This window comes from Natrix helvetica, assembly GCF_964273705.1.
Source record: "Natrix helvetica genome assembly, chromosome: 9".
NCBI lineage: Eukaryota > Metazoa > Chordata > Lepidosauria > Squamata > Natricidae > Natrix > Natrix helvetica.
The window spans coordinates 17070798-17091209 of NC_138560.1; the positions used below are offsets into that span (position 1 = coordinate 17070798).

The 20412-nt window shown below is 42.7% G+C and overlaps 1 protein-coding gene across 1 annotated transcript in view; it reads right to left on the bottom strand.

Moving 5' to 3' along the window:
* Nucleotides 1–6045: 6045 nt before the first annotated feature.
* The window catches only part of NCMAP (non-compact myelin associated protein), a 60222-nt gene continuing 45855 nt past the window's right edge, over nucleotides 6046–20412 (bottom strand). The window contains exons 2-4 of the mRNA XM_081962015.1: nucleotides 11361–11445; nucleotides 9725–9809; nucleotides 6046–6894 (exon numbers count right to left, since the gene is read on the bottom strand). Coding sequence (XP_081818141.1) covers nucleotides 6747–6894; nucleotides 9725–9809; nucleotides 11361–11445 — 318 coding nt within the window. The 3' untranslated portion in view covers nucleotides 6046–6746. The remainder of the gene's footprint in view (nucleotides 6895–9724; nucleotides 9810–11360; nucleotides 11446–20412) is intronic.

Genomic DNA, 20412 nt, shown 5'->3' on the forward strand with positions numbered 1-20412 from the left:
TGTCTTGTTGCTATGACTACCTGTAAGGCCCGGGCGCAATTGAACATGGAGACTAAGGAATGGGCTGCAGAATACAGGTGTTTATCGACTCACATTACAACAGTTTATTTTTGTGACCGTTCAAAGTTACAACGGCACAGAAAAATTTGACTTATGTCTGTTTTTTCACAGTTCAGAATTTGCAGCTTCCCCCATGATGAGGCTTGGCAACTGACAAGTATTTATGACTGTTGCAGTGCAGGATCTGGAGTGGTTCATCCTGAGAGTCAAAGATGAAAACGAAAAAGTTGGACTGCACCTTAATAACATCAAGAAAACAAAGATAATGACAATTGCAGAGAACACGCAGGTTAAGAGGGTAGATCGACCACGAGACCATCAAACAGTAAAGGAATTCATCTTCCGGGGCTCTAAAGTCAATCGAAGTAGTGACTTGCAGCCCTGAGATCAGAAGGCGTATAGCACTTGGAAGAACTGCAATGTCTGGCATGAATAACATCTGGAAGGGTAAAGAAATGAGCTTCACAACCGAATGCATATTAGTTAACACAGTAAAATTTTTCCAGTTGCTACCTAAGCCTATGAAATTTGGACTCTGAAAAAGGCAGATAAGAGAAAGGTGGATGACTTGAACTGTGATGCTGGAGGTGACCATTTTGTATCCCATGGACTGCAAAAGTAACAAAGAAGTCCTTAGACCAAACCTCACCAACAACATCCCTTGAAGCCTAGATCGCTAAAAAGAGGCTGTCGTACTTTGCTCATGTCATGAGAGCTGGCTCATTGGTCAATCATGCTGGGAGTGATCAGGAGAAAAAAAAAGAAGGGGCCGCCCTAACACCCGCTAGCTGGACACTATAAAAGATGACACTGAGATGACCATGGCAGATCTGAAGGAGGCAATGTGAGGCAGGAGGACATCGAGAGTGCATGAGTGGCCAAGGGTCGGACACAACTGAATGGCTGATGATGATGACGACGATATGTTTTTATGTTGTAAGCCACCATTGGACAAGAGATGGGCGGCAAATAAATTTCATGATAAATAAATAATAAAATTTACTAACCTACAAGATAATTAAGCGTCAGTGTCCTTTTCCTGGGTGCTTAAAATCTCTTGCATCATTAGAGACCTTTTCAATAAAATGGAGGTGGAACTTATGGCTCAGGTAGATTAAAAACAAAACAGCCAAAGATCTGGCATACCACACAGTGAAAGCAAGAAGGCTCTTAATGGGTGGATGTGGTAGAGATCAAAAACCACACTCAAAAAAGGGAAGCATGTTGGAGGTCTTCGAGTCCAACCTCCTGCTCAAGCATGAAACCCTATATCATTCCAGATAAATTGGTTGTCCAATCTCTTAAAAATCTCCGGTGTTGGAGCACCCACAACTTCTAGAGGCAAGTCATTCCACTGATTCATTGTTAAAAGTTTCAGGAAATTTCTCCTTAGTTCTAGATTGGTTCTGTTCTTGATTAGTTTCCATCCACTGCTTCTTGTCCTGTACATTGAAGGCAAGGTAGAGAAACACCCTGAGGACACATCCATCAAAAAATAAATAAATGATGAAGGGCCTTTGTGCAGTAGCCAGCAGGATGTGGGAATGAAGCTACAATAAAATATTAGCTGTGCAGAATTTACAACTTAACACTAGAGGGAGCAAAATACTTAGGTGTTCAGCTGAAAAACCTGTGCTTAGTGCTTTGAATTCGTACAGCCCTGTGCACAGACTTGCACATAAAAACACAAATAGAGTTACAACAGTGGACTACATGGGCAGCCCAGAGTTGAATTATGGAATTCATGGTGTTCCTTGCAAACATTTCTTGTAAACAATTCATTCCCAAACTAGATAAAATCTCAGTACTCTTACATGGTTTGTTTTGCTGGCTACATTGGGATGGATGGGTGTGTGGGTGGGTGAATGGAGCTTGTTCTACTAGACTTGTGTAGGTTTTGGACAGAATATGTGGAATGAGGCTACTGTCTGGAACTTGTGCTGGTGATCAGTGGTGGTTTTTGCTCATCTGGGTGTTGGTTAAAAGATGTGGGACCTTTGGTTGCTGCTTCTGGATACTTCATAAATAGAGTTAATTTCTATATGTTACTGATGGCTAAAATTTGGCAACGTAACAAGCTTCTAGAAATTCCCTTGCATTCTTGGATTAAAATCTCTACAGCTTCCCAGCTGAAATGGTGATTGAACCCGACAAAGATCTGTGCAGAAGACATGCAAAGCCCTCATTACGCCCCAACACAACCATGGCAAAACTGCAAAACATTTTTTTGCTAGTTTAATTCATTTTGGAAACCAAGATTCTCTACAAAAGACCCTCAACAAGAGGGTTAGGTTGGTTTGGCAGAATGATTTTTCAGATTCTATTATGGAAAACAAAACAGAGAAAGTCTGGAGTAGTTCTCCCAATTTCTGTTTTGACAATGCAACTTTGGAGATATTTTTAAACTAAGGGAATAACCAGTTTCTTTTGAGTTATTCTCCTGGCAGGTTCTTAAAAAGAAGGAAAGGAAACCAAACACCTTATATATTAAAGGAAGAATTGGATCCCAAAAAATCAAAAGTCTTCCTATTTCCACAGCGTATCCCAGTGGAAAAATCTAGGGAATATCTATCCAACAAATATTTTGCAGAATCCTTCCCCTGCCATGCCATCAAGCCACACCCATCAAGCCACACCACGCCCACCAAGCCATGTCCACAGAACCAGTAGTAAAAAAAAATGAATTTCACCACTGATCCAAAGTATATTTATAATTGTTTTTATTGCACTTGAATGCCTTTGCAAACTGCTTTGGACATTTGGTTGAAGGACCGGGTTGGATTCTGGGAACTATGGTCAAAACCTTTTACCACTTCTTCAGATTTGTTTGGGTCCCACAACTCCCTCTGTGTGAGCCCCTCAGCCTAGAGAAGAACAATTAATGACACAACGTAAGGGACAATGCCATCACTGTGCACTTTGTGAAAAGAATTGAGTTGGATTATTGCACACCCACTCCTGTAATACCAAACATGTGTAGTCTGCCAACATAGTTCCTATTTTCTGAGTTTTGTTGTGCAAAGAAGAGCCTTTTTAATGAGCTTTTTTTTCTTTTCCTCAGAGCAATAACTGTAGTTGAGAGTAGTCATGAAAATCACTTTTCAGCTTTTTACCAGCTGGTTTGGACACATTACACCATCTGCAATACGGTGAGTGAACCTGAAACGGAAGTGGATGTTGCCTTGAACTACTGAAGCAAGGTGTCACCTATGGAATGCACAGTTACAATATAGGTGATACCTTGCTCAGTAGTAGTAACTGTGAAAGGGATCTTGAAGTCCTAGTGGACAACCATTTAAATATGAGCCAGCATTGTGCAGCAGCTGCCAAAAAAGCCAACACAGTTCTAGGCTGCATCAACAGAGGGAGAGAATCAAGATCACGTGAAGTGTTAATACCACTTTATAATGCCTTGGTAAGGCCACACTTGGAATACTGCATTCAGTTCTGGTCGCCACAATGTAAAAAAGATGTGGAAACTCTAGAAAGAGTGCAGAGAAGATGCAGAGAAGAGTGCAACAAAGATGATTAGGGGACTGGAGACTAAAACATATGAAGAACGGTTGCAGGAACTGGGTATGTTTAGCTTAAGAGAAAGAAGGACTAGGGGAGACATGATAGCATTGTTCCAATATCTCACGGGTTGCCACAAAGAAGAGGGAGTCAAACTATTCTCCAAAGCACCCGAGGGTAGAACAAGAAGCAATGGGTGGAAACTAATCAAGGAGAGAAGCAACTTAGAACTGAGGAGAAATTTCCTGACAGTGAGAACAATTAATCAGTGGAACAGCTTGCCTCCAGAAGTTGTGAATGCCCCAACACTGGAAGTCTTTAAGAAGATGTTGGATAGCTATTTGTCTGAAATGGTATAGGGTTTCCTGCCTAGGCAAGGGGTTGGACTAGAAGACCTCCAAGGTCCCTTCCAACTCTACTATTGTATTGTATTATTGTATTGAATCTTACAAATTACTTTATGCCATACCTCTTTGCCTGCCCGGGAGATACAATTTTGTGCTGCAATCAGAATTAGAATTGAGCTGGAAGGGACCTTGGAGGTCTTCTAGTCCAGCCCTAGCAGGAGATCATATATCATTTCAGACAAGTGACTGTCCAGTCTCTTCTTAAAAACCTCCAGTGATGAAGCACCTACAACTTCTGAAGGCAAGCTGTTCCACAGGTTAATTGTCCTGTTAGGAAGTTTCTCTTTAATTCCAAGTTGCTTCTTTCCTTGACTAGTTTCCATCCATTGTTTCTTGTCCTACCCTCTGATGCTTTGGAATATATATTGACTCCCCTCTTCTTTGTGGCAGCCGCTCAATACTTAAATACTGCTACCATGTTCTCCCCACCAATCCTACCCATTTCTTCTTCATCATAGTTTTTTTCCCCATCAAAAGCTGCTTCAAAAGAGTGAGAAGAACAGAGCGTATAAAATTAAAAAAAATTAGATATCAATTGAAGGTGTCTGAAGAATCAGGCAACTTCATCAGAGCAGTTAAAACCGCCCGGGGTGGAGAGATTCCTGAGGGGGAATTAAGCTGGTAATTAAATCATCTCCTTCAATTCAGATGTCACCCTAAACCTGCTTATCAGGTAGTGAATTCCATTGAATTTGAATAGGGATGTGATACCTGCATAAATTGGGCTATGATTGAGCTATAAGGTGGGGGCAATGCTTTCCTGTGCATTTGTGTGGCTTTTTTTAGGTACAAAAATTTTGTGCTGCTTGAGAAACACGTGGCTTTCTTGAGTCATCTGGTATTTCAGTTCTGAAAATTTGATGATCATCCCATCTTTTGCCACTGTGTAACTGCATTTTGGGCATTCAGCAACTGGCTCACATTTACACAACCATATAAACAGTGACTGTGCTTCACACTTTCGCCCCAAACCCAGCATGGAAGTGGTTACTGGACTGACCACCTTCCTGCTGTGTTCCCTGTTCCCGCTCCGCCTATCTTTTAATTCATATTATAGTATTGCAAATTTATTGATTATTCCCACTGCTTCATTGCTTTGTTCTTGTTATGTTTGCATTTAATCTTTTTTTTTCTTCTGTTTTACTCTTGGGAGCCATCCAGAGTAACCCTAGGACAAGATGGGCAGCAAATAAATTTAGCAAATAATTAAATAAATTTGCTTCCGGGTTTTCTGGAAAAGTGGCCTTTAAGGAACAATTTGTTCACTTAATGAACACTGTAAAAAAGGTCATAAAATCAGATCAGTCAGGTGACAATTCTCTTTTCAACTTTCATGACTTAAAACCTTAATGGGCAGGCTCCCTTATGGTCATAAGTCTAGGATAGCTTATATGAAATACTACTATCATATTACATTGATATAATAAAATCTTGATATTTTATTACTGTATTTTGAAAAAAATTAACATTTTCTCATAGAAAGCTACTAATATTCCGGTCGGGTTAGAAACTGTACTATAATCAAAAGCTGGATACTTCACTTGAATTTTTATCAATGGTGTTCTTGTTGTTTTTGCAAGTTTTACTGAATTTCTAAAAATTGTCTTTGGAATAGAGCCGTGATGGCGAACCTATGGCACACGTGCCAGAGGTGGCACATAGTGCCCTCTCTGTGGGTACACGGGCTGTCGTCCCAGCTCAGCTCTGCCATGCATGCGCTCATGCCTCCCGGTGGCCAGCTGATCTTTGGGTCTCTGCTGCGCAGGGGCAGGGCACATGCAGGGTTGCACATGGACATGCACGTAGGATGTGGGGGGCGTGCACACATGGGAGATGGAGCACATGTGCAGGACCGCATACATTGCAATTTGGGGATTCAGGCACGCACTTGCACTTTGGGCACTCGGTCTGGAAAAGGTTAGCCATCACTGTCCTAGAGGTCTCCATCTATCTTCTGTCCTGACAAGGCAGCCTAAAATTCTAGCTTTGATCCACTTAATGTTATCAACACATTTGTCACTTAGGTGAAAATTGAACTTGGAGAATACACACAGATTCTCAAAAAAAATGAGGTTGGCTAAGATCAACCTTAGCAAAACATGATTGTCGAAATCCAATTCTTTGCTTGCCTGGGTAAACCGTGTTTCTCAATTTGAGCAAATTTAAGATGTTTAAGACTTCAGCTTCCAGAAATACCCAGCCAGCACATCTTAAAGAAGCCGAGGTTGAGGAATACTGCCCTAAACTACGGAAAGACAGCGACTCTGCCAACAAAAAAAAGGAACTCCTAACTTTGAAAATTGAACGTTGGTGGAAGAAGGTTGCAACTGGTGATAATGGTTGCTTCTGCTTTTTCAGAACCCAAAAATGAAAGAATATTGATCCTATATTATCTGCTACCAACCAAGAGGAGGACTGAGCCCTCTGACGTCTTCAGCACCTCCACCCAGCAGAAGGTTCATTTTCACTTACAGGACAATAGGAACGGGGCCTAAATTAAAGAGCAAGAAAATATGAAGGACACGATGGATTCCAAGAATGATGGTAGCTGTGCTTCTCACCATCTCTTCTGATAAGCAGTTGGAAAGTTTCTCTACGTATTATTTCCACAACCTGGTTGCCCCTAGAGATCATCTTTTGCCTTCTATGAAGAAGAAAAATAGGTGACCACCAGACCACTGAAACGTGGACCACGGGGAGCCACTCCATTCCTCACGAATCTGCAGAGCTCACTTCTGGCTGATTATTCCTCCCCTGGCTGCCTCTTCAGAGTCTTCTTTTGGGGACGTGAATGTCTACAGGGACAAAAGTCACTGCACTGTTCCTGGCGGAGGTGCTACTGTCCTGTCCAAAAACGGAGGGGATGTTGGTTTTTGCATTCTTGGGCTCCAGCTCTCGTTTGATCCTCATGTGCCTACAAAAAAAGCCAAGCGGACTTTAGTGTTAGTGTGCTTGTGGTAGAAAAGACAAAAGGCTGTGGCCCCTGAAAGCTACCCCCCCTCCCCCTGTTGTAGAGAAGCTTTTGCAAATCGCAGTCCTGATGCACAAGCCATTCTTCTGAGAAAGCCTCCTTTCAGGAGAATATTCCTGAGATTATTTTCTTTTTAGAATACACTTTACAATGTTCAAAATCAAATTAAACGAGACAAGGTAGGGGAAGGGGGATTGTAGGACATTTTCTGTCTCTTACACGCACCCCTCCCCAAATTCTCCCCAGGTCTAAAAATATACAGGTACTTCTCTCAATTTACATCCATAATTGGGATCAAAATTTTCTGTTGCTAAGCAAAATGGTTGTTAAATACGTCACCCTGGATTTTACAACCTTTTTTTTTTTTTTTTGGTGCCACGGTGATTAATCAAACCACTGTACTTAAGTGAATCATATGGTTGTTAAAAGACATTTGGTTTCTTCCATTGACTTTGCTTGTTGGAAGCCAGCTGGGAAGATTGCAGATGTGATCACGTGACACACACCCCACACACCCCCTGAGGATGCTGCAACCATTGCAAATACAGGACAGTTGCCAAGCGCCTGAATTTTGATCGTGTGACTGTGGAGATGCTGCGTGGACCAGACATAAGTCACTTTTTATAGTGCTATTGTAACTTCAAATGGTCATTAAATGAGCGATTGCAAATTGAGGACTACCTGTACAGTAAGAATGCGCAGGAAGTCCTGACGTGGCTACTTTAATTTTATTAGTTTCTTTTAAATTTGGGATGGTGGCTCAGTGGCTAAGACGCTGAGCTTGTCGATCAGAAAGGTCGGCAGTTCGGTGATTCGAATCCCTAGTGCCGTGTACTGGAGTGAGCTCCCGTTACTTGTCCCAGCTTCTGCCAACCTAGCAGTTCGAAAGCATGTAAAAAATGCAAGTAGAAAAATAGGAACCACCTTTGGTGGGAAGGTAAGGGCGTTCCATGGGACTTTGGCATTTAGTCATGCTGGTCACATGATTACGGAGGCGTCTTTGGAGCGAGGGGACGGTGCTTCAGAGCACTATCCCCTAGTCACGAACAACTAGCACATATGTGCAAGGGGAACCTTTACCTTTACCTTACCTTACAATATTAAAAAACAGATTATAAAAAAGAATTTGGAATGGAGTACTATATTAGAAACAGACTATATACAGCAATTAACAACATGTCAGAGATTAATTGTTGCTAGAAGTGCTCATGGTTTATTTAATCAATCAATTGGATTTATGTACAGGGCTTTTAGGCTGCTTTAGTCAGAAGCAACTCTTGGCTGGCTTCTCTCTTTGCAGGTAGTCCTCGACTTACAACAGTTGATTTCATGACTGGACCATTTGAAGTTATGACCGTTTTTTACACTTGGGACCATTGCAGCATCCCCATAGTTATATGATCAAAATTTGGATGCTTGGCAACCCGGCATGTATTTATGATGGTTGCAATGTTCAAGGGTCATGTGATCACCTTTTGCAATCTTCTAACAAGCAAAGTCAATGGTGAAGCTTAACGAATTAAATTATTCCCTTAACAGCTGTGCTACTAACTTAACCATTGTAGTGATTCAGTTAACTACTGAGGCAAGAAAAGTCATACAATGAGGTAAAATTTCACTTAATAAGTGTCTCACTGAAGAATAGAAATTTTGGGCTCAATTGTGGTTGTCAGTTGAGGATGACCTCCATTTGTGTTTTTGATAAACAAAAATGGCACCTGAGCTTGCAACCTCTCACAAAACGAAAACGGCAGAGAGACCCTGAATGTAAAAATGTGACGACGGCAGAATTTATGAGGTAAAAAAACCCGTCCACGGAACACATAACCAGAGTAGCAGCTTTCCTCAGACACAATGGCCTCAAAATGAGTACATTCACCTCATGATGTCATTTGTGTAATGATGTTATTACATATGTGATGTCACTGCTCTGAGGAGGTATTCAGCTGGTTCGGACCAGTTCTGGAGAACAGATAATGGAAATTTTGAGTAGTTCGGGGAACCGGTAAATATCACCTCTGACTGGCCCCGCCCCCATCTATTCTCTGCCTCCCGAGTCCCAGCTGATCAGGAGGGAATGGGGATTTTGTAGTATCCTTCCCCTGGAGTGGGGAGGGAATGGAGATTTTACAGTATCCTTCCCCTGGAGTGGGGAGGGAATGGGTATTTTGCAGTATCCTTCCCCTAGAATGGGGAGGGAATGGGGATTTTACAGTATCCTTCCCCTGGAGTGGGGAGGGAATGGGGATTTTGCAGTATCCTTCCCCTGGAGTGTGGAGGGAATGGAGATTTTACAGTATCCTTCCCCTGGAGTGGGGAGGGAATGGAGATTTTGCAGTATCCTTCCCCTGGAATGGGATGGGAATGGGGATTTTGCAGTATCCTTCCCCTGGAGTGGGGAGGGAATGGAGATTTTACAGTATCGTTCCCCTGGAATGGGATGGGAATGAGGATTTTGCAGTATCCTTTCCCTGCAGTGGGGAGGGAATGGAGATTTTACAGTATCGTTCCCCTGGAGTGGTTGGACTATGGGGGTTTTGCAGTATCCTTCTCCTGGAGTTGGGAGGGAATGGAGATTTTGCAGTGTCCTTCCCCTGGAGTAGGGAGGGAATGGAGATTTTACAGTATCCTTCACCTGCCATGCCCACCAAGACACACCCACAGAACCGGTAGTAAAATTTTTGAATCCCACCACTGGATTGCCTCCAGTCAGTAGCTTGTTCTCCTGAAGAATGAAAGGAACTGGAAAGAAAAGAAAAATCAAATGACTAACCTGTTATATGTTTTAAGGATGAGCAGAACTGTTGTAAATATTACTATGACGCCCACGACAATAGCTGCTACTATTGCTCCAGAGCCTAATGAGGAGAAAGAAAGAAAGAAAAACAGCAACCTGTATGTGCAGGCTTTTAAATACACTTCAATTGCCAACTTAGAATAAAATATAACTCCCATGTTCTAGGATGCGTACAAAAATATCCCCAAATTTTATCTTATTCTTAGCTGTTTTCTTAGAAGCATTAGTATTATTTATTATAGGTTTAATTAAGAGCCAAGTCTTCCTCAGTTTATGGCCATTCATTTGATTAGTGCAATTAAGGCAGTGATGGCCTTAAAGTTTTTTGGGGGGAGAAGGGTCAGGTGGGAATATCCTTGTGTCACCCATGGAATACCTTCTTTTATAACTTTTTATAATTTTATTTATTTGTGCCTTTGAGTCAATGTCAATTCATGTCAACTGCCAAACTGGCTCCTGCAAATATTTGGCAATATTTTGGAAGTGATTTGCCATTGCTTCCTTCTTAGGGCCGAGAGTGAGGCATTGGCTCAAGGTCACCTAGCTGGCTTTGTGCCTAAGACTAGACTAGAACTCTCGGTCTCCAGGTTTGTAGCCTTAATCGCTACACCCAAGTGTCTTTTTCCTGATAAATCAGTAACTTATCAGTTCGGACATATCTGATTTTGTTTTCTTAATGCCTGGTCTGATGACAATTCAGATATTGTGTATTATGATAACTGTACTTTGAGGGTTTTGTTATGGATTTAAAAAAACGTATCATAAAATGAAAGCAAACAAAAAGGGTTAAATTTTATTCCTCACTGTATCTCTTAATTCCATTTTTATACACCGCCATCAGACAGCATAAACTAAAACTTATGGATATACTTTACTGAAATGAAACTTTTAACTCAGGGGTGGGATTCAAAAATTTTAGCAACCAGATCATTGCCCGGTTGCTGGGTGGGCGTCGCCTACTCAGCCTCCTGCATCACAGCGAGGCCCACCAGGGGCCAGAAACTGGGCCATTTCCTGACTTCTGGAACTTCCAGGAGGCCCACTTTTTGCTCCCCCCACCCTGGAGCCTTCATGCGGGCCCTGCACTTACTTGCCATCCAAAACAGGCTGCGTGGAGACTCCTTGGGGCCGGCTAGTTCTTGTAACTACTGGTTCAGTGAACTAGATGTAAAATTAGCATCCACTTCACCCAAACCAATCCAAACCGGCTGAATCCCACCCCTGCTTTAACTCCTTTAGGATTAAAAATAACTTCCACCAATACTCCCCTCAACACTGACAAGGCGAGCCACCTGTATATAAACAGAGAGCAAACCCGACTCCTTTCTAGCACTGATGATGTTACTTAGTTGGGTAATGAAACATCTGCAAGAAAACAACCAAGCTCAGAGGACCCCAAGGATCCCACATACATATTTCCAATTCAGTTTCCAGTTGAAAGAATTCCTAATCCAGCTGTTCAGATCCCGTCACCTCTGCAGCAACTGGGACCTTGTCAGAGCAAATCCAGAGCTGTGTCATTCAGAGCCTGAAGATGTTTCTTTTTGGCCATTCACACCTTAGTGGTGAAAAGCCCATAAAATCTCCCAATGCCACCTTTGCCCTTTCTTACTCTGATAAAGGATTTGCTCTCGAGACTTTGTGGTCACATTCTTCCAAGGCAGGGAATATTCAGACGTTGGGGCAGCTGTAGTCATCTTGATTCCAACTAGGCGCAAAAACAACACAACATTAGAATCAGGGGTGGGCTGCTATGGGAGAACCCGTAGCTAACGTTATGGCTGGTTCGGAGAACCTCCAAATCCCATCCCTGGCTGGCCAAGTGCTTATTTCGGGGGGTCAAAAGGAAATAAGACCCTGTCTTATTTTCAGGGAAACACAGTAGTAGCAGTATAGTATAGCCTTTATAGTCATTGTACATGATGTATACAGCAAAATTGGTTTTAGCCTCACTGGTGCAATACATGGCAAAAAATACAAACAACATAAATAGTATAAAGAATAATCCCTATGCAGGTACTGTTTTTTTCGGAGTATAAGATGCACCCAGTTTTCTAGCTTTTTTTTTTTGAGGGAAAAGAGTGCGTCTTATACTCTGAAAAATACGATAATTAGGAAAAAGAAAAAAGAAATAAAAAGAAAGACTAGTCATGCGTAGGTCCCAATCACGGTTCTATCCATACAAAACCCTTTGCCAACATTTACCAGGGACAAAAATGGGATAAGTGTTCATGATATATAGATAATAAACAGCAAGTGCTTTTTCAAACGTGTTAGTTATCTAAAAACAGCTTTATTGTCTATTTCCAGCTTCTGTGTTGTAATTGCAGGAAATTCATGCCAATTAGCAAATGTTTTCACATTTCCTACCTTGAATAGACAGGAGAGGTCTTGTTTAAAACTTGAAAATAAAAACAGCGGTCATCTGGTTCTTCCCATAGCTGAAGAAATGGTTAGAAAAATCACCGCTGGCTGTAAAAGGCTGGTGAATGGAGCCCAGCACCTACTACGCATGTAATACGGAAACTTATAACTCTGCTCCATAATGCAACTTTGCTAAATGAAATTTCAGTAGCGCAAGTAAAAACTAACAGGGAACTTGAGCTCATTGCTGTCAACATGCCTCCCCACCACCACCACCACCACCACTGCCCCTTGCCCCACTGGTGTCTCTTGAGAGTTTTGCCCCAAGCTTTCAATGCTTTGAATTGCAAAGTTGTTTGCACTGTGTACTGCGGTCTCAGAGTTTCCAGCCAAAACGGGCAGCAGCAAACATGAAAATAACTCTGGATCTGAACCTATAACGGCCGTCATTCTCCTCCAAGTGAATGGTGCCTTTGTGGACCCAACGCTGACCTACTTTTGTAACCCAATCATCTAGTGTGGTCAGGGATCCTCTTTCTCCAACTTCTCCTCTTTTTTTTTTTTTTTGGAAAGAATCTTGTTCCAAAGTTCTCCTTTGCAGCTCAACCAGCCCCTTCCTCCCTCCCTCTCTGTCTCTCAGCTGGCTATCAATTTCTAATGCAGGATCCTTTCACCATCCTAGGCATCATATCCATGCCCCCTAAAGGCCTCCATGGAACGTCTCACTGCTGTTTCATGAGGCTATGAACGGTCAAAATGGAGTGGGGTGGGTGGGTTGTCCCTCTTTCGGGAGGGGGGGGGCAGCAAAGCTGAGTCAATATTGTCTTAAAGCAGGGGTTAAGGGCCAAGCGACACACAAGTTCGAAGACATTTGCATTTTTAGAAGGCGTTTGCCTCTGGCTGTTCCTTTCAGCAGGGAGAGATTCTGCTAGCTATTAATTTCTCACCGGTGGTCCCAAAAACCCTCTCCTCCGTATTCTGCCCTTCGAATTGCAACAAATATTTACAGATTTACAGATTAACAGAGTTGGAAGGGACCTTGTAGGTCATCTAGTCCAACCCCCCACCCAAGCAGGAGATCCTACACCATTTCTGACCGATGGCAGTCCATTCTCTTCTTGAAAGACTCCAGTGACGAAGCTCCCACCACTTCTGAAGGCAACTTCTGTTCCATTGGTTGATTGTTCTCACTGTTAGAAAATTTATCCTTACTTCCAGGTTGAATCTCTCCTTGATCAGCTTCCATTCTTTATTCCTTGTCTAGCAAACGGGGCAAAATTCACTTAACAAATGTCTCGCTTAACAACAGAAATGTTGGGCTCAATTGTGTTAATAAACCGAGGACTACCTGTATAGTCTACTCCAGGGGTGTCCAAACTTGAGAACTTTAAGACTTGTGGACTTCAACTCCCAGAATTCCCCAGCCAGCACGGCTGGCTGGGGAATTCTGGGAGTTGAAGTCCACAAGTCTTAAAGTTCTCAAGTTTGGACACCCCTGGTCTACTCTAATCCAATATTTTAAAAGTTTACAAATTGTGGCCACTCACCCAATATGGCTTGTGGATTAGAGCTACTCAACTTCTTTCTTTTTCTCTAGGCATATGACGGACCCCTAAACTAGACAAGCTTTGCATAACACATTACACACAAATGAGATTAGCTGGTTGGTCATTCAGGATGACATGCAAAAAGCATCAATACGTGGCTTTTGAGATTTAAAAAAAAAATTCATTTCATATTAAAACATTGGACACCGTGCGACCATTCAGGCATTATCTCCACCATACACATTAAAACTTAGCACAAATATAATATATACTCATTATACCTTACTAATTATATACAATTATTCTGCCCATTATACTCATTTATATTTACACATATTACATCACATTTCGGGTCTACAAATCCTGCTTATTTCCTGTTCCAACTTCCACCTCTTAGTTCCAACCACTAGTAAAATCTATTCCATATATCATGATATTCTGTCTCTCCTTTATTCTTTAATTCTAACGTCAATCTATCCATTTCAGCACAAATCAATATTTTCTTTATTATCCCTCTTTCTGAAGGTATAGTTTCACATTTCCATTGTTGGATGTATACTATTCTCGCTGTCGTTATAATATGTAATATTAAATATGTTGACCCTTTACTATGACCTGTTATAATTTCTAATAAAAATAATTCTGGTTTAGATTCTAATCTCTGTCCAACCATTTTTTCTAACCATATCTGAACCTGTCGCCGTGGCTTTCAAGATTTTGAAAGCGATGGAGATCATTCACAGGTAATCCTTGACATACAACTATTTGTTTAACAACCGTTTGAAGTTACAACAGCATTGGAAAAAAGTGGCTTACGGCTGGTCCTCACACTTACAGTGGTTTACAGCATTGCCCATAGTCACATGATCAAAATGCAGGCACTTACGGCTGGTCCTCGCACTTACAGCGGTCACAGCATTCCCCATAGTCACATGATCAAAATGCAGACACTTGGTAACCAGCATGTATTTATGACAGTTGCAGGAGTCACGTGATTAGCCATTTGCAACCTTCCCAGCCACCTTTGGACAAGCAAAAATCAGTGGGGGAAGCTGGATTCATTTAATGACTACATGATTCACTTAATGACTGCAGTAATTGGCTGAACCACTATTGCAAAAAAAAAAAGGTTATAAAATCAGGCGTGACTCACTTAATAACCTCTCTGCTTAACAGTGGACATTCTGATCCCAAATATGATTGTAAGTCAAGGACCATCTGTACCCTGGAACAATCCTGTTTCGGAGTAGCAGTTTTCCAACTATGTTCCTGCAGCCCAATTAATGTTACTGTCAGGGTTCCAAATTGCATCCAAAATTAAATCAGAGTCTGAGGCAAAGGATTCCTCAAAGTTCCAATGTATTAAGACAGCCGTGTTGGCACATCTGGGAAAACCCGAATCTGAAAGCTTCCCGGTTTTCTCCACCCAGTTGAAAGTTCAAGATTTTACCCCCACAACCACAAGTCCATCACATGGTCCAATCTTCCACTGCCATGGTGACAGTTCCACCCATCCAGTTCCGGTCAGGTGCAGAGGTGCAAAGACAAAGGATGACCTTGGCTTTCGAGAAAGAATGTTGTTGTGGCTACATAACATCTAACTCCGTACAATCTCCCCCTCTTCCATTTTCCCACAACAGAAAATGCATAGTGGAATAATAGAAAGTGTGGCAGGCCGAAGATCCAAAAGAAGAGATGGCTGCAGGCCTGACAATTACAGGGAGAACAGGAAGAAGTCCAATCCCTGTTTTCAGAGAGAGCCGTACCACCCACCAGCTGCACTCGGTTCTTCCTCACCCTGAATATAAAAGCTCTTTCTTTTTCTCTCTAGGGCTGGGCACACCTGCTTTTCAATCTTGCACCTTTATTTTCGATTGGGGAGGGTGGGCAAACAAAAGAGCTTTCATTCAATGTGCTGGCTGCTGGGTCGGCCAATCTAAAGAGAGCAGAGAAAACCGCTTCTCAGGGTCGGTGCTGACTCGATCCTTGCTTTCCACAGGATTCTGCTTCTCTGCGGACTTTGCAAAGCCAGGAAGAGTGTTACCAAAACACAAACAGGAAGGCCTCACCACAGTTCACTTAGTGACCATTCAAAGTTACAGCAGCATTGAAAAAAGTGAGTTCTGACCGTTTTTCATACTTACGACCAGGGGTGAAGTGCTACCGGTTCGCCTGAACCGGTAGTAAAAATGCTACCGGTTTGACCAAACTGGTAGTAAAAATGCTACCGGTTCGCCCGAACTGGTAGTAAAAAATGCTGCCAGTTCACCTGAACTGGTAGTAAAAAATGCTACTAGTTTGCCCAAACTGGTAGTAAAAAAAATGCTAACCATTCGCCCGAACTGGTAGCAAAAGAATGCTACCGGTTGGCCCGAACTGGTACTTAAAAATGCTACCGGTTCGCCTGAATTGGTAGTAAAAGTGCTACCAGTTCTCCCGAACTGGTAAAAAAATGGTACCGGTTCACCTGAACCGGTATTAAAAAATGCTACAGGTTGGCTGACCTGGTAGTAGAAAATGCTACTGGTTTGCCCGAACTGGTAGTAAAAAATGCTACTGGTTCGCCTGAACCGGTAGTAAAAATGCTACCAGTTTGACCAAACTGGTAGTAAAAAATGCTACCGGTTCGCCCGAACTGGTAGTAAAAAAATGCTACTGGTTCACCCAAATTGGTAGTAAAAAATGCTACCGGTTTGCCCAAACTGGTAGTAAAAAAAATGCCACCGGTTTGCCCGAACTGGTAGTAAAAGAATGCTACTGGTTCGCCTGAACCAGTAGTAAAAAATGCTACCGGTTCACCCGAACTGGTAGTACAAAAATGGTACCGGTTCGCCCGAACCTGTATTAAAAAATGCTACAGGTTGGCTGAACTGGTAGTAGAAAAAGCTACTGGTTTGCCTGAACTGGTAGTAAAAAAATGCTACCAGTTCAGGCGAACCAGTATTTCCGACTATTGGCTGTGATGCGCGATTTATGTCGGCTAGAATCGTCAGATTTCCTGGTTCACACTTATAACTGTTACTGTCCCCAGTTCATGTGATCACCTTTTGCGACCTTTGGACAAGGAAGGTCAATGGAGAAGGTGGATTCCCTTAAGAACTATGTTACTTACTTATCAACTGCAATGTTTCACTTAACAACTGGGGCAAGAACGGTCATAAAATGGGCCACAAAGTCCCCATGGGAGTTTTCAATGGCTAAGTGGGTGGAGAGAATTCAAATTTGGGTTTCTCCGGAGGCAGTCTAACACTTCCTGTAGACCTCTACACCACACATCCTCCTCTCCCTCCTCCCTGACTTTTATGGCAGATGACTCACATTCAACAGGGAAGTCTAACTGGTCCAGTTCAAATTCCACACGGAACAGAATGAGTTGAGATGTAAAAGCTCATAGGTAAAGGTAAAGATTCCCCTCGCACATATGTGCCAGTCGTTCCCAACTCTAGGGGGCGGTGCTCATCTCCGTTTCAAAGCCAAAGAGACAGCACTATCCAAAGATGTCTCCGTGGTCATGTGGCCGGCATGACTCAACCGCCAAAGGCACACGGAATGCTGTTACCTTCCCAACAAAGGTGGTTCCTATTTTTCCACTTGCGTTTTTTACGTGCTTTCGAACTGCTAGGTTGGCGGAAGCTGGGACAAGTAACGGGAGCTCACTCCATTATGCGGCGCTAGGGATTCGAACCATCAAACTGCCGACCTTCTGATCAACAAGCTCAGCGTCTTAGCAGTGCAAGAACACATGCTACCTACAAGCAGCTACCTGGGAAACAGTGAGAGCATATATAGAAAACCAGATAGTTAGGCCATTTCTAAGTTATTTATAATGCTAAATACGGTTGCTTTCTACAGAAAGCATCTCATTGACTCAAGACCTAGACAAAAAGAGAGGCGGGGGTGGGGAGAGACATGCTGAGTTTCTAGAGAAAGAAATATTGTGATGGACTGGGAGCAGCTCAGGACATGGGCTCTTGGATCAAGACCACCCAATTTCCCTCCAGCCAAGGGCATCCAGGATTCGTGAGAGTTGGGGGCCAAACTCTAGAAAAGGGGCAGAGAAAGTTTTTCCAAATTGGAAGGAAATTTGAAGGCTTAGATCAGTGTTTCTCAAACTTGGCGACTTTAAGTCCTGTGGACTTCAACTCCCAGAATTCCCCAGCCAGCTATGCTGGCTGGGGGATTCTGGGAGTTGAAGTCCACAGGACTTAAAGTCGCCAAGTTTGAGAAACACTGGCTTAGATGGTAACAGGAAGGATCTCACCGTAAAACCCAGAAGGATTGCAACTTTTGAACACCTGTTGATTCCAGGTTCTAGCCAGGAGGCACCACTGAATAGCCCCTAGACCCCCAAATAATCTGTTTCTTACCTAAACACAGAACAATTCCCTATTCCTCAAATAGGAGGAGGAGAAGAAGAAGAAACAACAACACAAGACAATTTGCTTGTTCAAAGCTGGGATGGCTAGCAACTTTTAATGATCACTAGGAAATTTGTGACCTGTTGGGTCATCCTTAGAGAGAAAGGTAAGTACAGTTTGATGTGACTAGAATGAACATTACGTTTTCTTGAATGATATTGCCATCATTTTGCTTTGAAAATGAGCACAGGCAGGCAAAAAAGCAGTACAATCGGAAGTGACTTCCGAATTCCTGCAGACTTCCTGCTGAGTTTGCTTGTGGGAAGCTGGCAGGGAGTGTTGGAAATCACAAACACGTGGCCACATGGATGCTGCAACAGCCACAACTTTGCAAATAAAACTGGTTTGAACATCATAACAACAAATATACAGGCATGTGCTGGGAAATTCTGGGAATTGATGTTGGTGAAGTTGAGAAACACTGCCATCGACCCTGGCTAGATGCTGTACCTCCATGGCTGCACTCCTCTCTAAACAGTGGTGGGATTCAATTTTTTTTTACTACCGGTTCTGTGGGCGTGGCTTTGTGGGCATGGCAGGGGAGTGGTGGGTTGCCACTTTTTCCCTACTGGTTCGGGTGCGCTCCCACGCGTGATGCTTTTGCACATGCGCAGAAGCATCTGAGCAGGTGAGCAGAGCTTCCTCCTGTTGCTACTACCAGTTTGGCCGAACTGGGAGCAACCCATCACTGTGGCATTTGGCACCCATACTGCCAAATCCCCATTTGCTCCCCACTCTCAAATTTTCCGCTACCGGTTCTCCAGAACATGTCACAACTGGTTGAATGCCACCTCTGTCTCTCTAAGGTTGGTGATGTGGTGGGCAAGCAGAAAAAAGACATTGTGTAAGGTTGGATCATTTCAGGTAGAGCCTTTTCATGTAAGGAAAATACGAAGCGTTCCATCTCTATGCACACGGAACAATTCATTTATGCAGAGAAGAATAGGATTGGGCAAGAGAGAACTTCGTTTGTGGTGAAATGTTGAATGCTGCAATTTCAAACCGAAGCACGAGCCCAAACATGTCTCAAGTCACAGTTTCCCAAATTTTGCAAGCCAGGACATTTGTTTGAAAGAACAATAGGGAAAAGCCTACATAGAAATGTTTTTGTTTCTGACACTTATGCAGACACGCATGCCATTAAAACGAGAGTTTGCAAAACATGCATAAAGCAGGAAGAGAGCAAACAGAAATCCCTGGGTTTGGAGGACTCATATCAATCCCATTGCAAGCTTCAAAAGAAGACTCTAAGTTTGGCAATTCAACTTAAGTCATATACAGCAAAGAGAAGGAGGAGCTTAAATTGAAAATGACAAGACCCCACAATTCTCCGATTAGCCCATTTTTACCTGTAGATCATATCCTTGCCAAACTTATGGCAGCAGAGTTGGATAGCGAGGAGGTTGGGAAGGAACATGGGCCAGTCCTGGGGGCTGAGGAAAGCTCAGATGAGGGCTCTGCGTCAGAGGCAGAGAGGGAGTTAGACAGAAGTGGGGCAGAGGAACAGCTGGAGCCTGTTCCCAGTGTGCGCATGCACAGAGCTACCAGAAGACAAGAACAATTAAGAAAGCAGAGTTGACTTGGGAGTAAAGCCGTACCTTGGAGGTGATTGGCCCCTCCCACAGGAAACAGAAGAGGAGCGAACGGGGAGTGGGCTTTTGCAGGAAACAATTTGTTCATTTGGTCGTTTCAAGAGTGGAAAGGTCTGTTTGTGACTATAAGAGACTCCGTGTCAAGTTTTGTCTTGCTCTGCTTTTGGAAACTAGTTATCTGGCAGCTCTCCAAATGAGATAAGGTGCGTATAGATAAACATTCCTCTGAAAGACTGTTTGCCAAGCCTTGCTGACTATGAATGAAAGGAATTCACAGTCGTGTAAATAAAAGAGGTTTTGCTGGGACCAAGACTCGACTTCATGCTTTTTAAAGAAGCCTGGGTCAGAACAACATGTTCCCCAATTATCAATGAAAAGGCCTTCCTGTTTATGCATAGGATGGCACTTAGAAAAGCAAAAAGACTCAACCAGTATATGCAAATTTTAAAAACCCAGTTTTAAAACACCAGAACAATTCAGTTGCTGGAATTCTTATAACCCTATTGCTATCCTACTGCAATAAATCTTGCTAAAGAAAACTCTGGGGGATTTTGCCGGGAAAGAATCATTTTTGATTTTAAGTATCTGGCAAAGAGGAAGAATCCGATTCCTCCTATCTTTTAACTCAGAAAAGGACCCCAAACAGTCTGCAAATATATATATATATTTCAAGGTCAATGTGCAATAAAAATCACGCCCCCTATAAACCTTAAGCAACCAGGCTGAAAAAGGAAGGCCATATT